Source organism: Gastrolobium bilobum, unplaced genomic scaffold (assembly GCF_033153095.1).
Source record: "Gastrolobium bilobum isolate Gb01-03AN ecotype WA unplaced genomic scaffold, APGP_CSIRO_Gbil_v1 utg7546, whole genome shotgun sequence".
In the NCBI taxonomy this organism is placed as follows: domain Eukaryota; kingdom Viridiplantae; phylum Streptophyta; class Magnoliopsida; order Fabales; family Fabaceae; genus Gastrolobium; species Gastrolobium bilobum.
This window is the reverse complement of record NW_026897020.1, coordinates 158,146-175,844: the sequence shown is the minus strand read 5'-3', so window position 1 is coordinate 175,844 and position 17,699 is coordinate 158,146. Positions and strand designations below refer to the sequence as shown.

At 38.9% G+C, this 17,699-nt stretch overlaps 1 protein-coding gene and 1 long non-coding RNA gene across 12 annotated transcripts in view; one reads left to right on the top strand and one right to left on the bottom strand.

The window, feature by feature from the left end:
• The window catches only part of LOC133303460 (MADS-box transcription factor 23-like), a 27,667-nt gene extending 19,591 nt beyond the window's left edge, over positions 1–8,076 (top strand). The window contains exons 4-9 of one of the 3 annotated variants that reach the window (XM_061503371.1): positions 52–113; positions 7,219–7,318; positions 7,396–7,437; positions 7,511–7,552; positions 7,712–7,866; positions 7,946–8,076. In XM_061503371.1, coding sequence (XP_061359355.1) covers positions 52–113; positions 7,219–7,318; positions 7,396–7,437; positions 7,511–7,552; positions 7,712–7,866; positions 7,946–7,964 — 420 coding nt within the window. In that variant the 3' untranslated portion in view covers positions 7,965–8,076. Of the gene's footprint in view, positions 1–51; positions 114–7,218; positions 7,319–7,395; positions 7,438–7,510; positions 7,595–7,711; positions 7,867–7,945 lie in introns of all 3 variants that reach the window. The other 2 variants (XM_061503368.1, XM_061503370.1) reach the window with 2 other exon arrangements.
• The window catches only part of LOC133303461 (uncharacterized), a 22,028-nt gene extending 4,329 nt beyond the window's left edge, over positions 1–17,699 (bottom strand). For 3 of the 9 annotated variants that reach the window (XR_009750469.1, XR_009750472.1, XR_009750470.1), the window contains exons 1-2: positions 17,313–17,699; positions 8,730–8,920 (exon numbers count right to left, since the gene is read on the bottom strand). This is a non-coding gene — a long non-coding RNA (uncharacterized LOC133303461). Of the gene's footprint in view, positions 1–7,796; positions 8,037–8,729; positions 8,921–17,312 lie in introns of all 9 variants that reach the window. The other 6 variants (XR_009750471.1, XR_009750474.1, XR_009750477.1 and 3 more) reach the window with 3 other exon arrangements.

Genomic DNA, 17,699 nt, shown 5'->3' with positions numbered 1-17,699 from the left:
CTTTTCCTATAATATCTAATCACACCGTATTTTGTTTCTTTCATTTTCTAGTTTTGGCAAAGGGAGGCAGCAATGTTAAGACAACAGTTGCATAATTTGCAAGAAAGTCACAGGTAAATCCTTTTCTATACAACATGTGCTTATTTAAGATATGTTTTTGAAAAATTCACATAAAAAAGGAGCTGCTAGAATAGCATTATAAATTCATTAGCATATTTAACACATGTTAGTATCTTAGTAGTTAGTACTGTAGTTATTATATAGTTGTTAATAAGATTTGGGATTAAAAAAGCTATTTTATGAGATAATCACTAGTAACCAGTGTAATATATCCCTGCGTGGTCTGCTTATGACACAATCCAGCATTCTCTTTTATTTCTATAAGAAAATAAGGTGAAAGCTCTAATAAATTTGATTACCTTAAATCATTACAATAGAAATAAAATATGTCATCAAACTCCTATGGTGTAAATCATAGGCAATATGGAATTACCAGACTTATTTGAAGCACTTACATCTTTAAGGGTGTCTCTTTGCCCATGAGACTTGCTTTTGCAGAAGTTTATGTCTATGGTTTTTCTTTAGTGTCTTTTTTCATTTATTAAGTTTTGAAGGGTATTCTTGGTTAAGTGGGCAGGGGATACCTAGATCAATGAACTAAGTGACAAATCATAATAATGGGCTTAACATTACATCTTAACCTAAAACCTTAAAGCAATGAGTTCATGAGTCTTTCAACTTATATGGTCTTCACTTGACCTATTCTTATCCAATTTTAGATTTCGCCACTCACGCTTGAATTTCCAACATTCTCTCCCTCAAGTGAAGCCTTTTAAAATATTCATGGGATTACCGACTAAGAGCCAAATCTTGGCCAATGTATCCACAACATTAGTTAGGTACAAACCCAACCACCATTTCCACATACTTGGTCAAACCAAACCATTGGCCCCAACATCACTATTAGGCATGCAAGTGGGGGGCCTAAAAGTCAGAAATACTTTTCCATCAAATGGGCTAGTTTTGACATGCTCCCTACCATTATCAAAGTTCCCATTCTGGGATACTGTGCATCCACAAAAATCTAACCCTAACCTACCTTCATTCAACTCCAAGCTACCGAGCTTGCCATAAACACAGCCAGAGACCCACCAAATGAATCCACAAAAATCTAACCCTAACCTACCTTCATTCAACTCCAAGCTACCAAGCTTGCCATAAACACAGCCAGAGACCCACCAAATGAATCATCCTCTGGCTAGCAACTACCTCTGATACCCATCTTTCACATGCTAGTGAAGTTCTTAGTCTGGCCGTCTTTCAAGCTGTCATTAGTAACCTTCTTCAGCTTCTCTCAATCTCTTTTACCCAAATATGCCCCTATCTGGTCCAATTGGTATCTACTCGTCCATTTCTCCTTCCCAAATAACAAGCATGAGCCTTTCCCGACAACCTTTTCTCACCCTTTGATACACATCCACTACCATTTTCCTGAAACAAAGAACACCCATCACTCTACCACCATCCATAATACTTCCCAAGTTACCTTGGTCGTCATGCCCCTCACACCTAATGTTCTACCTATTACACATTGTACCTACCTTACCAAAGTTTGATTAGTGGGATGATGGGGACTTTCTTATGACATAATTGTTGGATTTTGCGACACCATAGGTCGATTGGAATTGCATATATGTTCTTACACGCGTGTTATTTAGGATATCCTTTGTAAGACTTACTCCATTAAATAGGACATAGTCACCTGTTATGAGTTAAAAACTACGATTTTTTCCCACCAAACAAGGAACCCTCTCAGTTACAAATTACCATATGATCCTTAATGGGTCATATTGAGCAAGATCAATATTAGGATATGAAAATGGAGTGCCCATCTTTGAGTTCCTTTCAAGTTTAAACTTATAGTATGATCCTATTAGGTTTCAAATTCTAGGAAAGGAGAAACTTCCCTCTCTTTCTAAGGTGTTCCATACTTTTCAAGGAGAAGAAAGTTGAAGGGTTGTCGTGCTTAACGAAAAACCCAATGATGGTTCACCTTTGATCACTAACGAGTAATGAGTCCACGAAGCCAGATTCTTTGACTTCTAGTGAGGGAGAAACTTCCCTATATGAGGTGTTCCACACTATTCAAGGAGAAGATAGTTGTAGGGTTGTCGTACTTGTTCACCTTCAATCACTAGTGAGTCCACAAAGCCAAGTTCTTCTTCTTCCATGGGCAAAGACCTACTAGAAGGAGTATGGTATTAGTTAAATGTAAAAGAATATGTTGTGTATTGATCTGTGTCAGGGAGTTACAATATATAGAGACCCTAATGGGCTTAAGTGTAAGGCCCAAACCTAATCCAAACCTAATCCTAATACAGTCAGAATACAGTCAGACTATTTACGGATAAGACAGAATCCAATCATATCTAATCAAATCTAATCATATTATATCTAATATTCTAACACTCCCCCTCAAGCTGATGCGTATATATTATGAGCACCAAGCTTGTTACAAATGTATTCAACCCGAGGACCTCTAAGAGCTTTAGTGAAAACATCTGCTAGTTGATTAGACGAGTTGACAAAAGCTGTCTTGATTTCTCCTGACTGAATCTTTTCCCGAATGAAGTGACAATCAATCTCTATATGTTTGGTCCTCTCATGAAAAACAGGATTAGAGGATATATGTAGCGCAGCTTGATTATCACAGATGAGTGTCATGGGTTGTTTCTGTTCACAAAGATGAAGCTCCTGAATCAACTGCTTTAACCAGATCAACTCACAGGTAGTATTTGCCATTGCACGATACTCAGCTTCTGCACTAGATCGGGAAACAACAGATTGTTTCTTGCTTTTCCATGAGATTAAGTTTCCTCCGAAGAAGACACAATAACCAGAAGTAGAGCGTCTGTCCGAGGGTGATCCTGCCCAATCGGCATCTGAGTAACCACAAATTTCTGTATTTCCCTGGTCCGAATACAACAAACCTTTTCCTGGTGCTCCTTTGATGTATCGGAGGATCCTCACAGCAGCATCCCAATGTGAATCACAAGGGGAATCAAGGAACTGACTGGCCGTACTGACAGCGAAAGAAATATCTGGCCTAGTCACAGTAAGATAATTGAGCTTCCCAATCAGCCTTCGATAACGTCCAGGATCAGATAACGGCTCCCCCTGTCTGGGCAATAACTTAACATTAGGATCCATTGGTGTATCAACTGGTTTACACCCCAACATACCAGTTTCCTCTAGGATATCCAAGGCATACTTCCTTTGACAGATAGAAATGCCCTGTCTAGATTGCGCCACCTCAATTCCCAAGAAGTAACGCAGCTTCCCAAGGTCCTTTGTTTGAAATGCGCTGAATAAATGTTGTTTTAACTGATGGATTCCGTCTTGATCACTTCCGGTGAGGATGATGTCATCAACATAGACTAACAAATAGAAGCACTTGTTAGGAGATGTAATCCTATAGAATACATAATGGTCAACTTTACTGCGAATTAGGCCAAACGCCTGTACAACAGAACTGAAGCGACTGAACCATGCTCGAGGAGACTGCTTGAGACCATATAAGGATTTTCGAAGACGACATACCTTCCCAGACTCCCCCTGAGCAACAAAACCAGGTGGTTGCTCCATGTAAACTTCTTCTTGTAAATCACCATGAAGAAAGGCATTTTTGATGTCAAGTTGAAGGAGTGGCCAGTGACGAACAGCAGCAAGGGCAAGAAATAGGCGGACGGACGCCATCTTAGCGACGGGAGAGAATGTATCGCTATAATCAAGGCCAAAGATTTGAGTAAAACCCTTGGCAACTAGGCGTGCCTTGAGACGATCAACATGGCCATCAGGTCCAACTTTCACAGTAAACACCCAGCGACAACCAACTATAGACTTCTCTGGAGGAGCAGAAACAAGGTCCCAAGTGCCATTGGTATGAAGTGCGGTCATCTCATCAAGCATCGCTTGGCGCCATCCTGGATGGGAAAGTGCTTCACCTGTGGTCTTAGGAATAGAAACAGAAGAAAGACTAGAAACAAAGGTGAAATGAGGAGCAGAAAGGCGATCATAGCTCAAGAAGGTATAAAGAGGATAAGGGTTACGAGTAGTACGTGTACCTTTTCTTTGAGCAATGGGAAGAGCCTCTGGTGAAGGATCCGGAGGGGAAGAATCAACTGCAGAGGGCAATGAGTCAGCAGGGGTCGAGTCGACTGGAGGTACTGTCTTACGACGCTGATAAGTGAGAAGTGGACGGTCCTTAGGTACTGGAGCAATAGGTGATGGCTTATCTGGAGTAGAAGCACCTGCATCTGGCAAAGACAAGTCAAGAAAAGGAACAGGAAGAACATGATCAACCTGTGACAATGGAGATGGGATAGAATTAAAGGGTTGTTGATCAAAAAAGGTGACATCCGCGGAAACTAAGTAACGCTTGAGGTCAGGAGAGTAACAGCGATAACCCTTTTGAAGACGAGAATAACCAAGAAAAATGCATTTAAAGGCTTTGGATGTTAACTTATCCTTACCAGGAGTGAGATCATGAACAAAACAGGTACAACCAAAAACATGTGGGGATAGAGGAAAGAGAGGAACATCTGGAAACAATAAGTTATGAGGAATATCATTATTAAGCACAGATGAAGGCATGCGGTTGATGAGAAAGCAAGAAGCAAGGACTGCATCAGCCCAGAAGTGAAGAGGAACATGCATGTGAATAAGAAGAGTTCTGGCAATCTCAATGAGATGTCTATTCTTACGTTCAGCTACTCCATTTTGTTGTGGAGTGTGAGGACAAGTGGTTTGGTGTAAAGTACCCTGTGTGGCTAAGAAGTGAGAAAAGTCAACAGAAACATACTCCTTAGCATTATCACTACGTAAAATACGAATAGAAGCACCAAATTGAGTATGAATTTCAGCAGAAAACTTTTGATAAATAGAAAACAACTCAGAGCGGTTTTTCATTAAATAAATCCAAGTACAACGGGAGAAATCATCAATAAAGGTGACAAAATACCGAAAACCTAAAATAGACACACTACGACTAGGACCCCAAACATCTGAATGAATAATGGAAAAAGGAGCATCAGCTCGTTTATTGACTCGATTAGCAAAGGAGGAGCGTATGTGCTTTCCTTGCTGACATGACTGACAATCTAAAGTTTGAAGACCGGATAAAAGAGGAACCATCTTCTGCAATTTCGCAAGACTAGGATGCCCGAGACGACTGTGGATGAGTTGTGGAGATTCTGTGAGAGAACAAGCAACTGAAGGACTCGGCACATCAAGGTAGAACAGACCCCGTGACTCACGGCCCACTCCAATCATCTTCCCCGTACCCGGGTCCTGCACAGAAACAGAATGGTTTGAGAATGTGACAATACAATTAAGAGAATTGATCAATTTACTAACCGATATTAAATTATAAGGGATGTGAAGAATGTAATAGACAGATGTCAAGGTCAATGAGGAGGTTGGACAGATTTGTCCAATCCCATGAACGGGGGCCTTAGTTCCATCAGCAAGAGTAAAAGAGGGTAAATTATTAGAATATGTAAGGGAAGAAAAGAGTTCCTTATTACCACAGAGGTGATCAGTAGCACCTGAGTCAAATATCCAAGGACCAAGTGATGCAGAATGAGAAACACAAGCAACAGGATTACCAGTTTCTGAAGCAGAGGCCTGAGATTGAGGAGAGGACTTCCTGAGAAGGGCCTGGAATGCTGCATATTCTTCAGAGGAGAGAGAGACTGAACCATTTGAAGCAGTATCCGATTGAGCTACATTAGCAGCAAAAGAAGGTCGCATGTGAGGATACTTGGTGTAGCAGCGTTCCTCATAATGACCAAGTTGCTGACAGTAATGACAACGAGGTCGCTGACCACGTCCGACTGGACCTCCTGGGCCTCCTGGGCCACGACCTCCTGGGCTACGTCCTCCTGGGCCTCCTGGGCCTCTACCACGACCACGTCCGCCTCCAATATGCCCGCGAAAATCAGTACGAGAAACTAGAGCAGTAGAATCAACAGCAGAAGACGATGCAGGAGCAGATTTCTTATTCAAATTCAGAAGACGCTGATACGTCATGGATAGATCAGGCTCTCCACTAGTCAAGATAGTATCACGAACATTATCATATTCTTCGGGAAGGCCAGAAAGTGTGGCAACCATAAAGAGACGTTCCACCTGTTTCCGATATGCAGTAGCATCAGTAGGGTAAGGCAGCATATCCAAATATGCCTGCATCAAAGAGCGACTCTTGCCAATATATGTCTCCATTTGAATGTCGGATGATTTGCTCAATTCCATAAACTGAGAGATGATGAAATAGAGCTGCTGAACATCATTAGTGTAGAGGTTTTTTGCTTCCTCCCACACTTCAGTGCAAGTTTGAAATGAATAAAAGATATCCAAGACAATCGGATCAATGGATTGCCAGAGGATACTCAGAAGTTGGTTGTCAATCTTTTCCCAATCAGACTTGTCCTCCTTAGGGACATAAACTTAGACCAGTACTCTTACAATCTCCCGTAAGCTGGAATTTACTAAACTCTCAATTCACTACAAATAAACACACTTAAAACAACCCAAAAATATAACGCGGGCTCCAAAAACCATAGTTGGAAAGGCAACTTAGCAAAATAAGGCATCTTGCTAGAGGATGGAGAGCAACACAAAAAAATGAAAGGTGTTACAAAGATAACACGGCTAGAAGATGGCTGGAATGATGAAAAACATGGTTCAAATGATGCATGGCCATGAAAATACACTTGGAAAGATGAACAGAATTTTTAGGCGAGGCAGTCATGGATAGCATGGCCCAAACTTCTCCAAATTCAAATAATATCAATAACGTTAGGAGTAAGACAACTGTTGAAGCTTAAAAACTTAAAAGAGTTTGGAAGAAACATCACAAGGAGTGAAGTTCTAGCTTCAAAGGAAACTAATAAGGATCTAGAAGCCAGGTCTTATAAATATATTAAACATAATTTAACTCTCCAAGTAACAACCCTTGAAAAGACAATAAAAGTGTTAATAAAATTATATTTACGAAATACAAAGAGCTGGAAGCATCTCTCGGATATTGCCAAATAGTAAAAATACCAAAAAGAAAAAGTACTGTCTGGATTATATACTCATTGTCTCTAGCCTTGATAGTTAACACAATTATTTAAGGTTCCAGTCCAAAAGTTTTATTTTTGCATGACTTAACAGGCAAATGCTGGGGGAAGAACTGTCAGGTTTGACTGTAAAAGAATTACGGGGTTTGGAGAACCAACTGGAAATTAGCCTTCGCGGTGTCCGTATGAAAAAGGTTTAGATTTTCTATCCAAAATGCAGTGCTCAAGTTTGATGCTGATACAATAGTTAACATAAGATTAACTAATGCAGGATCAACTTTTAATGGATGAAATAGAGGAATTAAATCGAAAGGTCAGTCTTGAAACAAAGAAACTAATACTTTCACTATTTTCATTAATTGAAATATTTGTTTTATTTTCTGCAGGGAAGCCTCATACACCAAGAAAATGTGGAACTGTATAAGAAGGTAAACCTAATTTGTCAGGAAAACGTGGAATTGAAAAAGAAGGTATTGATTTGGATAGCAATACAAACTAAAATAATCTCTTAAAACTTACAATCCACTTGAGGACAACCTTGCTAGGTGTTTTATTCTGAACGATAAAACTGAGTTTCACTAACCCAGGTCTATGGAACAAAGGATGAGAATGGAACAAACAGAAATTCTGTCCTTTCAAATGGTCTAGGCATAGAAGAGGATTTGGAAGTACCTGTGAATCTCCAACTAAGCCAGCCACAGCAACAACATTACGAGTCACCTTCAGGAACTACAAAATTAGGGTATGATCTTTGATCATTTAGTTGGTAGACCATTGATCATGATGCAAATGCATTGACATCAGATTTGTTTTGATTGCAGCAGATTGCAATTGCACTGACGCATTTACAGGAGATAAGTGCTTCTTGATTGCTATCAAGAAAAATGGACTCATTTTAATTTTGATGCTTTCCTATAAACAATGTGGCATATATGCCACAAACCATTTAGCTCAAAGATTTTTATTTGAAATTATATATGAAAAAAAAGCAACTCTAGCATGTATGCGATAAACAACGAAGTATCTTAATGTGAAGTTAAGACTGAATTAATTAAGAAATTCTCCAAATTGATGTGTAATTTTACTTGTATTTTTGTGTTAAAAATTATTACTGGCTACAAATAGGTGACAAATACCAGAATAAAGCATCGATGATGTTATCAATATATCAGATAAAATCAATGCATATAGAGTACAAGGATTCCAATTTCCAGAAAAAGGAAATACAATATTGCTGCAAATGAATTCAAACATCAATGCATGAAAAAAAAAAAAAACCTACCACAAGTAGGATGCATCCAAGTATAATATCAACCTAAATTTCACTTAAAAGTCATAAATGAAAGATTAATATTACCCAACTTTTTGTACTTCTTGACTCAATTTCATTTAATCGTAAAAAGGGGGACAAAACCACAGCACTTAAAAGAGCTCTACAGGGGACATACTAGATGTAAAATTATTAATGAGCCTTCATCTAACAGCAACTAAATGTACAGAGTTTGAAGATATTTAATGGTATAAAAAAAGAATCTAGAATAAAATTTCTTTCTTTCTATATATATATATATATATATATATATATATATAATTTTATTGACATACCTAAATCCAATAAAATTGAATCATTCAGATCCAAATGGTCGCTTCAGGCATGAAGAGAAAACCAACAAAGTGAAGAATGTTGTACCATCCGTGGCAAACTTGAGAGCACCCGCCAATAATAATTAAGAACCACATTGTACTCCAGATAAATTGCGTTAGAGTAAAACTGAGGCAAGCGCTTTGCAGTTTCCCTGTCAACATAGAAAAACCAGTAATTGAATAATGTTGTGATCGTAATACTCAGTTTAGCTATTGTATAGTAATAACAGAGATCTATGACAGAGTACAATCTATATGACCATTACAAACATGTTTCCCGTTGCAAATGATCACCAGATTTCAGTAAAAAAACAAAAACAATACAAAAGTTTAAGATGCTAACTTTCAAGAAAAATGAAGTTGCTAAAAAGCAAAATTCACTATTGAGGGGGTGGGCAGAGAAATATAAACACAAAGCAGGTTGTTCAAATGCTAATCATCCTCTATTCACAGAAACATGCATGAAAAATACTTTAAATTAGAACTTGGTTAGAAATAGGAAATATATATATAATCTCATCATATACAACGAGATACAAATTCTATCATGATAAATCCCTTAACATGTTTACCGCCTCAGTTTGGTGTTCAGCACATTGATCCTTTACAGAGTCCTATTCATAGGAATTGAAGAGCTCTTCTATATTCATGTTCTTCTTGGTTCTTTCCTTTTGTTTGTGGGTGCGTCATATAAGGATAAAAGATGAAAGGATGGAATTCTCTCATTTCCATTGCAATAGAAAGTTACAATATACACAAATGTTGGGTATCTTTAACCATGATTTTAGGACCCAAATCTGGTACCTAAAAATCAGAATAGGATCTGTCTAGGATTTACCAAATTACATATAATAAATAGCTATTGAATATAAGGAACCAAGAGGCATATACTAAAATATGTGTATTTAATAGAGACTATTATATAATTGAATGAAAAGGAATTACAAAAAGATATATATGATGTGGAACTTCGTACCTCACACTAAATTACTCTATTTTTAATACTCTCCCTTAAGCCGAAGCATATAAATCATATGCACCAAGCTTGGTGCATATAAATTGTAAAAAATAAATCCGCTTTTACTGAATTTTTTCTTTAATATGAATTTGAATTTTGAATTTACTTCTATAGATAGGATAGTGCTTATGACTCATTGTTGAGTCATTCTTATTCATTTTTTTCTACTCATTTACACTTGTATAAATACTCTCTATCAGTGTAAATCAAATGCATCAATTTAGAAAACCCTTTTTTATATTTCAATATGATATCAATAGCTAAGTTATGTTCCATCCATAAAAAACCCTAGTTCTGTCCTAGCCAAACACGCACTATTCTTACCGGAAACACTGTTCGTGCACTATTCACGTGTCTGCCAAAACACTGTTCACGTCAGACACATTGTTCAGGCCGGAGACACTATTCATCGAATCTCATACAATTTGTTTTACCGTACTCAAGCCATTTAGAAATCCCCTTCAACATAACAACCCATTTGCGAAGGCCTAATCAAACACTGAGCAGAACCTAGCCCGTCATCACTATCAAACTCCGTCGGAAAAAAATTTCTGCGACTTTTCTGGGTAAACTTTGTCTTCTCTCATGGCTTCACCCGTCTCTTTCGTTGCGCCCAACACGCCATCATCTGAAAAAGTTTGGCATTGCAAATCACCAGTTCCGTGGCCCAACAAGGTACTGCCTTTCATGTCCATAATAACACTCGTTGGATTCTTGATTCTAGTGCATCCTATCACATGACAGGTAATCCAACATTATTTTGCTCTTACACTCCATGTTATGAGACCTCTTGAGTAAAACTAGATATGGAAGTTTTTCACGAATCGCAGGAAAAGGGTCGGTTAAACTTTCTTGAGGATATTACGTTGACATCTGTTCTATATGTGCCGACTTTGGCGAGTAACCTCATTTCTATTAGTAAATTTACATTTGAGCTTGATTGCGTTATAACGTTCTCAATTCATGGGTGTGTCTTTCAAGAACAGGGCTCGGAGCGGATAATTGGCAGTGCTAGAGAAGACAGAGGAATTTACTACTTTGAGCAGCTAACTCTTGTTAGTTAAGACTCAAGCTGCCTTCGTGGAAAGCTGCCTCTGTGGTTTCATTTCTAATTCTAGTACTGACGCAATGTTGTGGCACCGTAGATTAGGCACCCTAATTTTCATTATCTTCAAAAGTTGTTACCAGATCTTCTTTATACTAGTAATGACAGTTCTTTCTCTTGTGATATTTGTCCACTTGCAAAACACTCTCGAGTCACATATCCTCCCATGACTTATAAAGAATCTTCCCCTTTCTCCCTTATCAAGTGCTCGGTGGTTTATCACCTTCATTGATGATCACACCAAGGTTTGTTGGGTATCTGAAAGAAAAATCAGAAAGTGCACTAGTCTTCCATAGTTTTTATGGCATGATACAAACTCAATTCTCTACCTCCGACAAAATCCTTCGTACTGACAATAGTAAAGAATACTTTAATTCAGTCCTTGGAGATTATCTCTACGCCATGGCATTATTCATCAAAGTTCATGTCCTAACACTCCTCAACAAAATGGTATAGCTGAAAGAAAAAATAGTCACCTTCTTGAAGTTACTTGTGCCCTTATGTTCACTATGAATGTTCCCAAATACTTATGGAGGGAAGCCGTCCTTACGGCCTCTTACCTAATCAACCAAATGCCTTCCCCTGTTCTCAAATTTAAGTTTCCCTTATCATGTCTTCTCCACACCTTTCCTTCCATTTGATCCATCTCTTATCTTCCTCCTAAAGTTTTTGGTTGTTTCGTGTTTGTCCACATCCTTCCTCATCACAGGTCCAAACTTGACCCAAAGTCTCACAAGTGTGTCTTCGTTGGATATTCTCTTACTCAAAAAGGGTACAAATGTTATTCCCCGTCTTTGCGTAAAGTCTTTGTCTCTATGGATGTTTCCTTCTCTGAAACATAATCCTACTTTACCTAGTCTTCTCTTCAGGGGGAGCCTCTAAGTGAGATTGAAGATAAGTTTGACCCTCCTACTGAACCCACAGTGTTACCTCTTCCACAGTCCCCACATCCAGAAACAGGGGGAGATGTTGAGTTGCAGCAACCATTGCTAATCTATAGCAAGAGGGTGCCTCCTCAAAGTGTAAACAATCCAAAACCTCTACACTGCCAGGAATCCACTTCAGAGTCCAGTTCCAGCAGTCCAAAATGTCCACACACTGATGACCTGCATCTTTCGATTGCTTTATGGAAAGGTACTAGATCTTGCACTGCCCATCTTATTTCTCAACATATCTCCTATGATAATTGTCTCCAGGTTTCCGTGCATTCAACACAGTGTTGGATAGCACAAGAATACCATGCAACATTCATAAGGCTTTTGAGGATCCCAAATAGAGGAATGTTGTACTTGAAGAAATAGATGCCCTAAAAAAATGGAACTTGGGAAACAATGGAATTACCAAGAGAAAAACAAACAGTGGGATGCAAATAGGTATTTAATGTTAAATTTAATGCTGATGGCAGTATCAACAACAACAAGGCAAGATTGGTAGTAAAAGGATTCACTGATAGACTATCAAGAGACCTTTGCCCCAGTAGCCAAGCTCAACATTATCCGAGTTCTTCTATCCTTGGCAGCTACTCTTGATTGGCCCCCACCATAGTTGAATGTGAAAAATGCATTGTTGAATGGTGACCTACATGAGGAAGTGTACATGGATCCTGCACCCGGTTTTGAGAAAGGAGTTGGCCAAGTGGTAACATGAAAAAGTCTCTCTATGGGCTCAAACAATCTCCTAGATAATGGTTTGAAAAGTTCACTCAAGCAGTCAAGGGGAAGGGATTCCTACAGGCACAAACTAATCATACCCTTTTCCACAATCACTCAAAAGATGGTAAGGTTGCTATTCTTATAATTTATGTGGATGACATAATTATTACAGGTGACGATCATGAAGAGCTAGATTCCTTAAAAAAAATATCTAGCAAATTAATTCGAATTGAAAGACCTTGGAGCCCTCAAATACTTTCTTTTCATGAAAGTGGCACGAAGTAAGATTGGGATCACTATCTCCCAGAAAAAATACATCCTAGACCTGCTTCAAGAAACAAGTATGTTGGGATGCAAACCAGTTGACACCCTTATGGGACCCAACATTAAGTTAGAGATCGAGATAGGAAAGAAGTGGATAAGGAACAATATCAGAGATTCATTGATAAATTAATCTATTTGTCTCATACCCGACCTCACATTGCTTTCGCCATAAGTATGATCAGCCAATTTATGCACTCACCAAAGGAGAAACATCTTGAGGCAGTCTACAGGGTCTTGAGGAATCTCAAAAATACACCTAGTAGGGGACTCTTCTTTAACAAGCAATACAACAGGATGATTGAAATCCACATTGATGCTGATTAGGCAGGTTCTGCAGTTGATAGAAAATATACTATAGGACATTGCACCTATGTATGGGGCAACCTAGTAAAATGGAGAAGTAAAAAGCAAACTATTGTTGCAAGGAGTAGTGCCGAAGCAGAATTTAGAGGACTCGCCCATGGAGTCTGTGAAGGAATTTGGCTAAGAAGACTTCTTGAAGAATTGAAGATCAACTATTCTTTACCCATAAGGCTGTATTGAGCTAATAAGGCAGCTGTAAGCATTGCTCAGAATCCAGTTCATCATGACAGAATGAAGCATGTTGAAGTCGATCGTCACTTCATTAAAGAAAAATTAGATGATGGAAGTGTGTGCATGACATACATCCCCACCAAAGAACATATCTTCACTAAAAGTCTGCATAGACCAGCATTTGAAGATCTGATTGGCAAGTTGGGAATGATCAATATCTATCTCCCAACTTGAGGAGTGTAAAAAATCTTTCCGCTCTTATTTCCTATTAATTAGTGATTGATTTTTACCTTTAATAGGAATTTGAATTTTGAATTTTCTTCTATAGATAGGATAAAGCTGATGACTCATTGCTAAGTCATTCTTATTCATTTTTTTTTTCTCATTTACTCCTGTATAAATACTCTTTATCATTGTAAATCAAATGTATCAATTTAGAAAACCTTTTATTTTCAATATAAATCATATGCAACTAATCTATTCGAGGACCACTCAAAGTCTTAAAGAGTCACTTGATTGTTTGAGTTAACTCTCGAGAAAGCCTTTTCTCTAACGAAATGACAATCTATCTCAATGTGCACGGCTTTTTCATGAAACATTGGATTGAAAGCAATATGCAAAGCAACTTGATTATCGCAAATGAGAGTTGTTGGTCCAATGTCTCCAAACTTGAGCTCCTTGAGCAGTTGTTTTAGCCAGATGAGTTTACAAGTAGCTTTGATGTAAGATAAATACATAGGGTTTCATAGAAGTATTTGATATCTTCCTTTGTTGACCGGAGTACCTTTTTGCTTTAGACTTACTCCAAGTTGAATCCACGAGTGAAAAGGGGGGAGAATTGTGGTTAACTTCTATTGCAAGAAACTTTAAATTTCAAAACCCTTTTTCAAGAAACTTCACCAAAACATGATAGAAAAGAAATTGAATCTTTTTCAACCCAAAAACAAAATCAATGTAATCCAAAAAAAATCACATACAGAGATATAACAGCAAAAACTAAAAAGGATAGGGAAAAGAAGAGACGACACCAAGATTTATCCTAGTTCACTCTCAAACCACTAGAGAGAAACATTCAAACCGAGGTCGATCATCCACTAAACTCAAAACTTCCAACCGGTGTCTGAGAAACCGATGTACAATGGAATTTCATAAGAATATTAATCAAACCTTTAATCAATCTCAACCTATACATCTGTTGAGATATATAAAATCATTAATGTAGCCTCACCCAACAACTTAAGCTTTTGGGTTGAATTGGTTTTTTACATGGTATCAGAGCCTCGGAGTACCGGGTTCGATCCTCACCACCCCCCACTTTCTTTCTAGTAGAATTTCTTTCTTCGCACAGATAGGTGGGCCTGTGCATTGTCCACCCTTCAAGCCCTGTAGGCTTTCGTGTGAGGGGGCGTGTTGAGATATATAAAAGCCATTAATGTAGCCTCATTCAACAGCTTAAACTTTTGGGTTGAATTGGTTCTTTACATGGTATCAGAGCCTTGGTGTACCGGGTTCGATCCTCGCCGCCCCCTACTTTCTTTCTAGTGAAATTTCTTCCTTCGCACGGGTAGGTGGGCCTGTGCATTGTCCACCCTTCAAGCCCAGTGGACTCTCGTGTGAGGGGGCGTGTTGAGATATGATGAGACCTTAGGATGCACCACCCCAAAAGCTAGCTCAAAGGGTGGGAGTGCCCAAGGCCTTATAAACTCCACATTAGTTGCCCATACAACCAATGTGAGACTCCAAGTCCCATACCTTGCAAATAGAACCCCAACATTCCACCACGCTTCCCTAGTGCGTGCCTCCACGCACAACTCCACGTGATAGATGCTCTGATACCATTTGATGAGACCTTGGAATGCACCACCCCAAAAGCTAGCTCAAAGGGTAGGAGTGCCCAAGGCCTTATAAACCCCACATTAGTTGCCCATACAACCATACCTTGCAAATGGAACCCCAACATTCCACCACGCTTCCCTAATTTGATGAGACCTTGAGGTGCACCACCCCAAAAGTTAGCTCAAAGGGTGGGAGTGTCCAAGGCCTTATAAACCCCACATTAGTTGCCCATACAACCAATGTGGAACTCCAAGTCCCATACCTTGCAAATGGAACCCCAACAAGATATATAAAATCATTAATGTAGCCTCACCCAACAGTTTAAGCTTTTGGGTTGAATTGGTTCTTTACAACATATATAGGATCACTCCAAACCACCAAATCGAATTCCAGCAGTAAACAAATGTCAAACATATGTAGAGCAGCCTCTCTACGTTCACAATTACAACAGAAATCAAAAGAAACGATGAAGAGAATAAGATTATTGAGTTTTACTCTCAAGACATCCAAATAAGCCTAAATGAGGATTAATCTTTGAATTTTCAATAATATTTTGTTTTTTTCTCTTGATTCTCGATTAGAGACTCTTATTACATGTTTATATAGGAGTCCTATAAGTTGGTATCTCTGCATGGGCCAATAGCTCATTGAAATCGTAGAGAGCAATCTTCCCCAAAGATGCAAACATAGAGTCATCAATATTTCGAGGCGCAATGACGCTCATAAGGTTATGGAAAACCTCATAAGGGGCCGAGTATCACTAGTATAAAGGACTTTAGCTTGCTCCAAGACAGATTTGCAAGTGACGTGACCACAAAAGATCAATTTCAAAGATGAATGAATAGTGGATTTTGTGAGGCTGCTGATTTGGGCATCAATCTTAGTCAACCTAGGGCGCTCAATTGTAGACATAGAATCAGCCTTTGTGAAGAGGTGGTCCGCATAGGCTTGCACCTTAAGCCAAAGTTTAATATTCAAAGTCCATTTGTCATAGTTGCTGCCGTCCAACATGCTAGCGGAGAGAGGGGCACTGACATAGTTGGTGAATGGGCAGCAGATAAGAAGGCTGGAGGATTGGAGGGTGTAGGCACCCTGGGCATTGTGCGGGTTAAGGTGGATTACACCAAATGATAAAACTATGTGTCAATGTTTTAGGAAAATAAATGTGGTCAGATATCTCAATCAGATTCCACAGCGGTTAATTCCATTACTCTTTAAGTTATTTTCCGCCAACTTTTATAACAAATTAGATTAGATAGGCGGACTGCAAGAGATAGCTCATGCGGTCAGCATATATTTTTTTTAATGATAACGATAGAACAAATCACAAACCAGGGTGTTATTCAATTTTTACCGTAAAACAAAGGTACAACTAAAGGTCACATTAATTATAGACTATACTACCTCCAGTTAGACCCAAAGGAGTATTCCCTGACGAAATACCAACCTCGCTGTTGAAAATAAAGAAAAGGATAATAGCAATAAGTGAGGGAACAAAAGTTAGGACATTCGACAGGGTAAAGTTTACGTTTAATTGATGTAATCAAAACAACGAACCAACAAAGTCCACTACTGAAGTAAAGCTGTACTGAAAATTGCAAAAATAAAATAGAATAACACGATTAACTAAACAAAAAGAACTAAACTGGCATGCTCCGTACTTGTAGTTTCTTGGTTAATTGAGGTTCACCCTTGGTATTCATCCTGTTCGGGCACTGTCGGACCCAAAACAGAGATGGCTCTCCTAAGACTATTTTTTCTATTAGTAGGACTTGAACTCGAGACCTCGGGAACACAAACTCCTTACCACTTGTGTCAAGGGTGTTTGGTGAGATCCAAACGGACGTCTCCGTCAAAAAGTGGTCACTGTTCCCGTAAAAACCATCTCAGGGAAACGTAGATAACATGAAAATACACGGCTAAGTGTACGACAAGAAGAAGCACCACGTGATACCACGACAATGCCAAAAATAAACTAAAACGATTATTCTATTCGCTAAAAAGCATCTAAAAGAGGAGAATTCTTAGAACAGATAGGTTTCGGTGCAATTAGGATAACCGTTTTTATATTTTACCTTTATTTTCTCGCAGCTTCTCGGCAACCAAACGGATTCAGGAGATGAAAACACCTCGCCGGTGTAGGCGGAGACTAAAATCCCGGCAACTCGTTCCATGAAAGCGGAATCCACGATACACCGAAGCTGCGAGTAGCGAATCAAGCAAGCAAGGTTGGCGCATGAATGCAGCTCAGAAACGAACTTCGATGAGAGAATCGGTTCCCGCGGGGAAACTGAGAATCGGAATCCATTGATAGATCGGAGAAAACCAGAAAACGAAGCATGTTGAATATGGGATCTGCTTCAGAGGATTCAAATTACGATTGATAGCCTGTAACCGTATGCAGAAGGAGAAAGAGAGAGAGAGAGGAATAGAAGAAATGCGAGAAAGAGGTTTGATGTCAC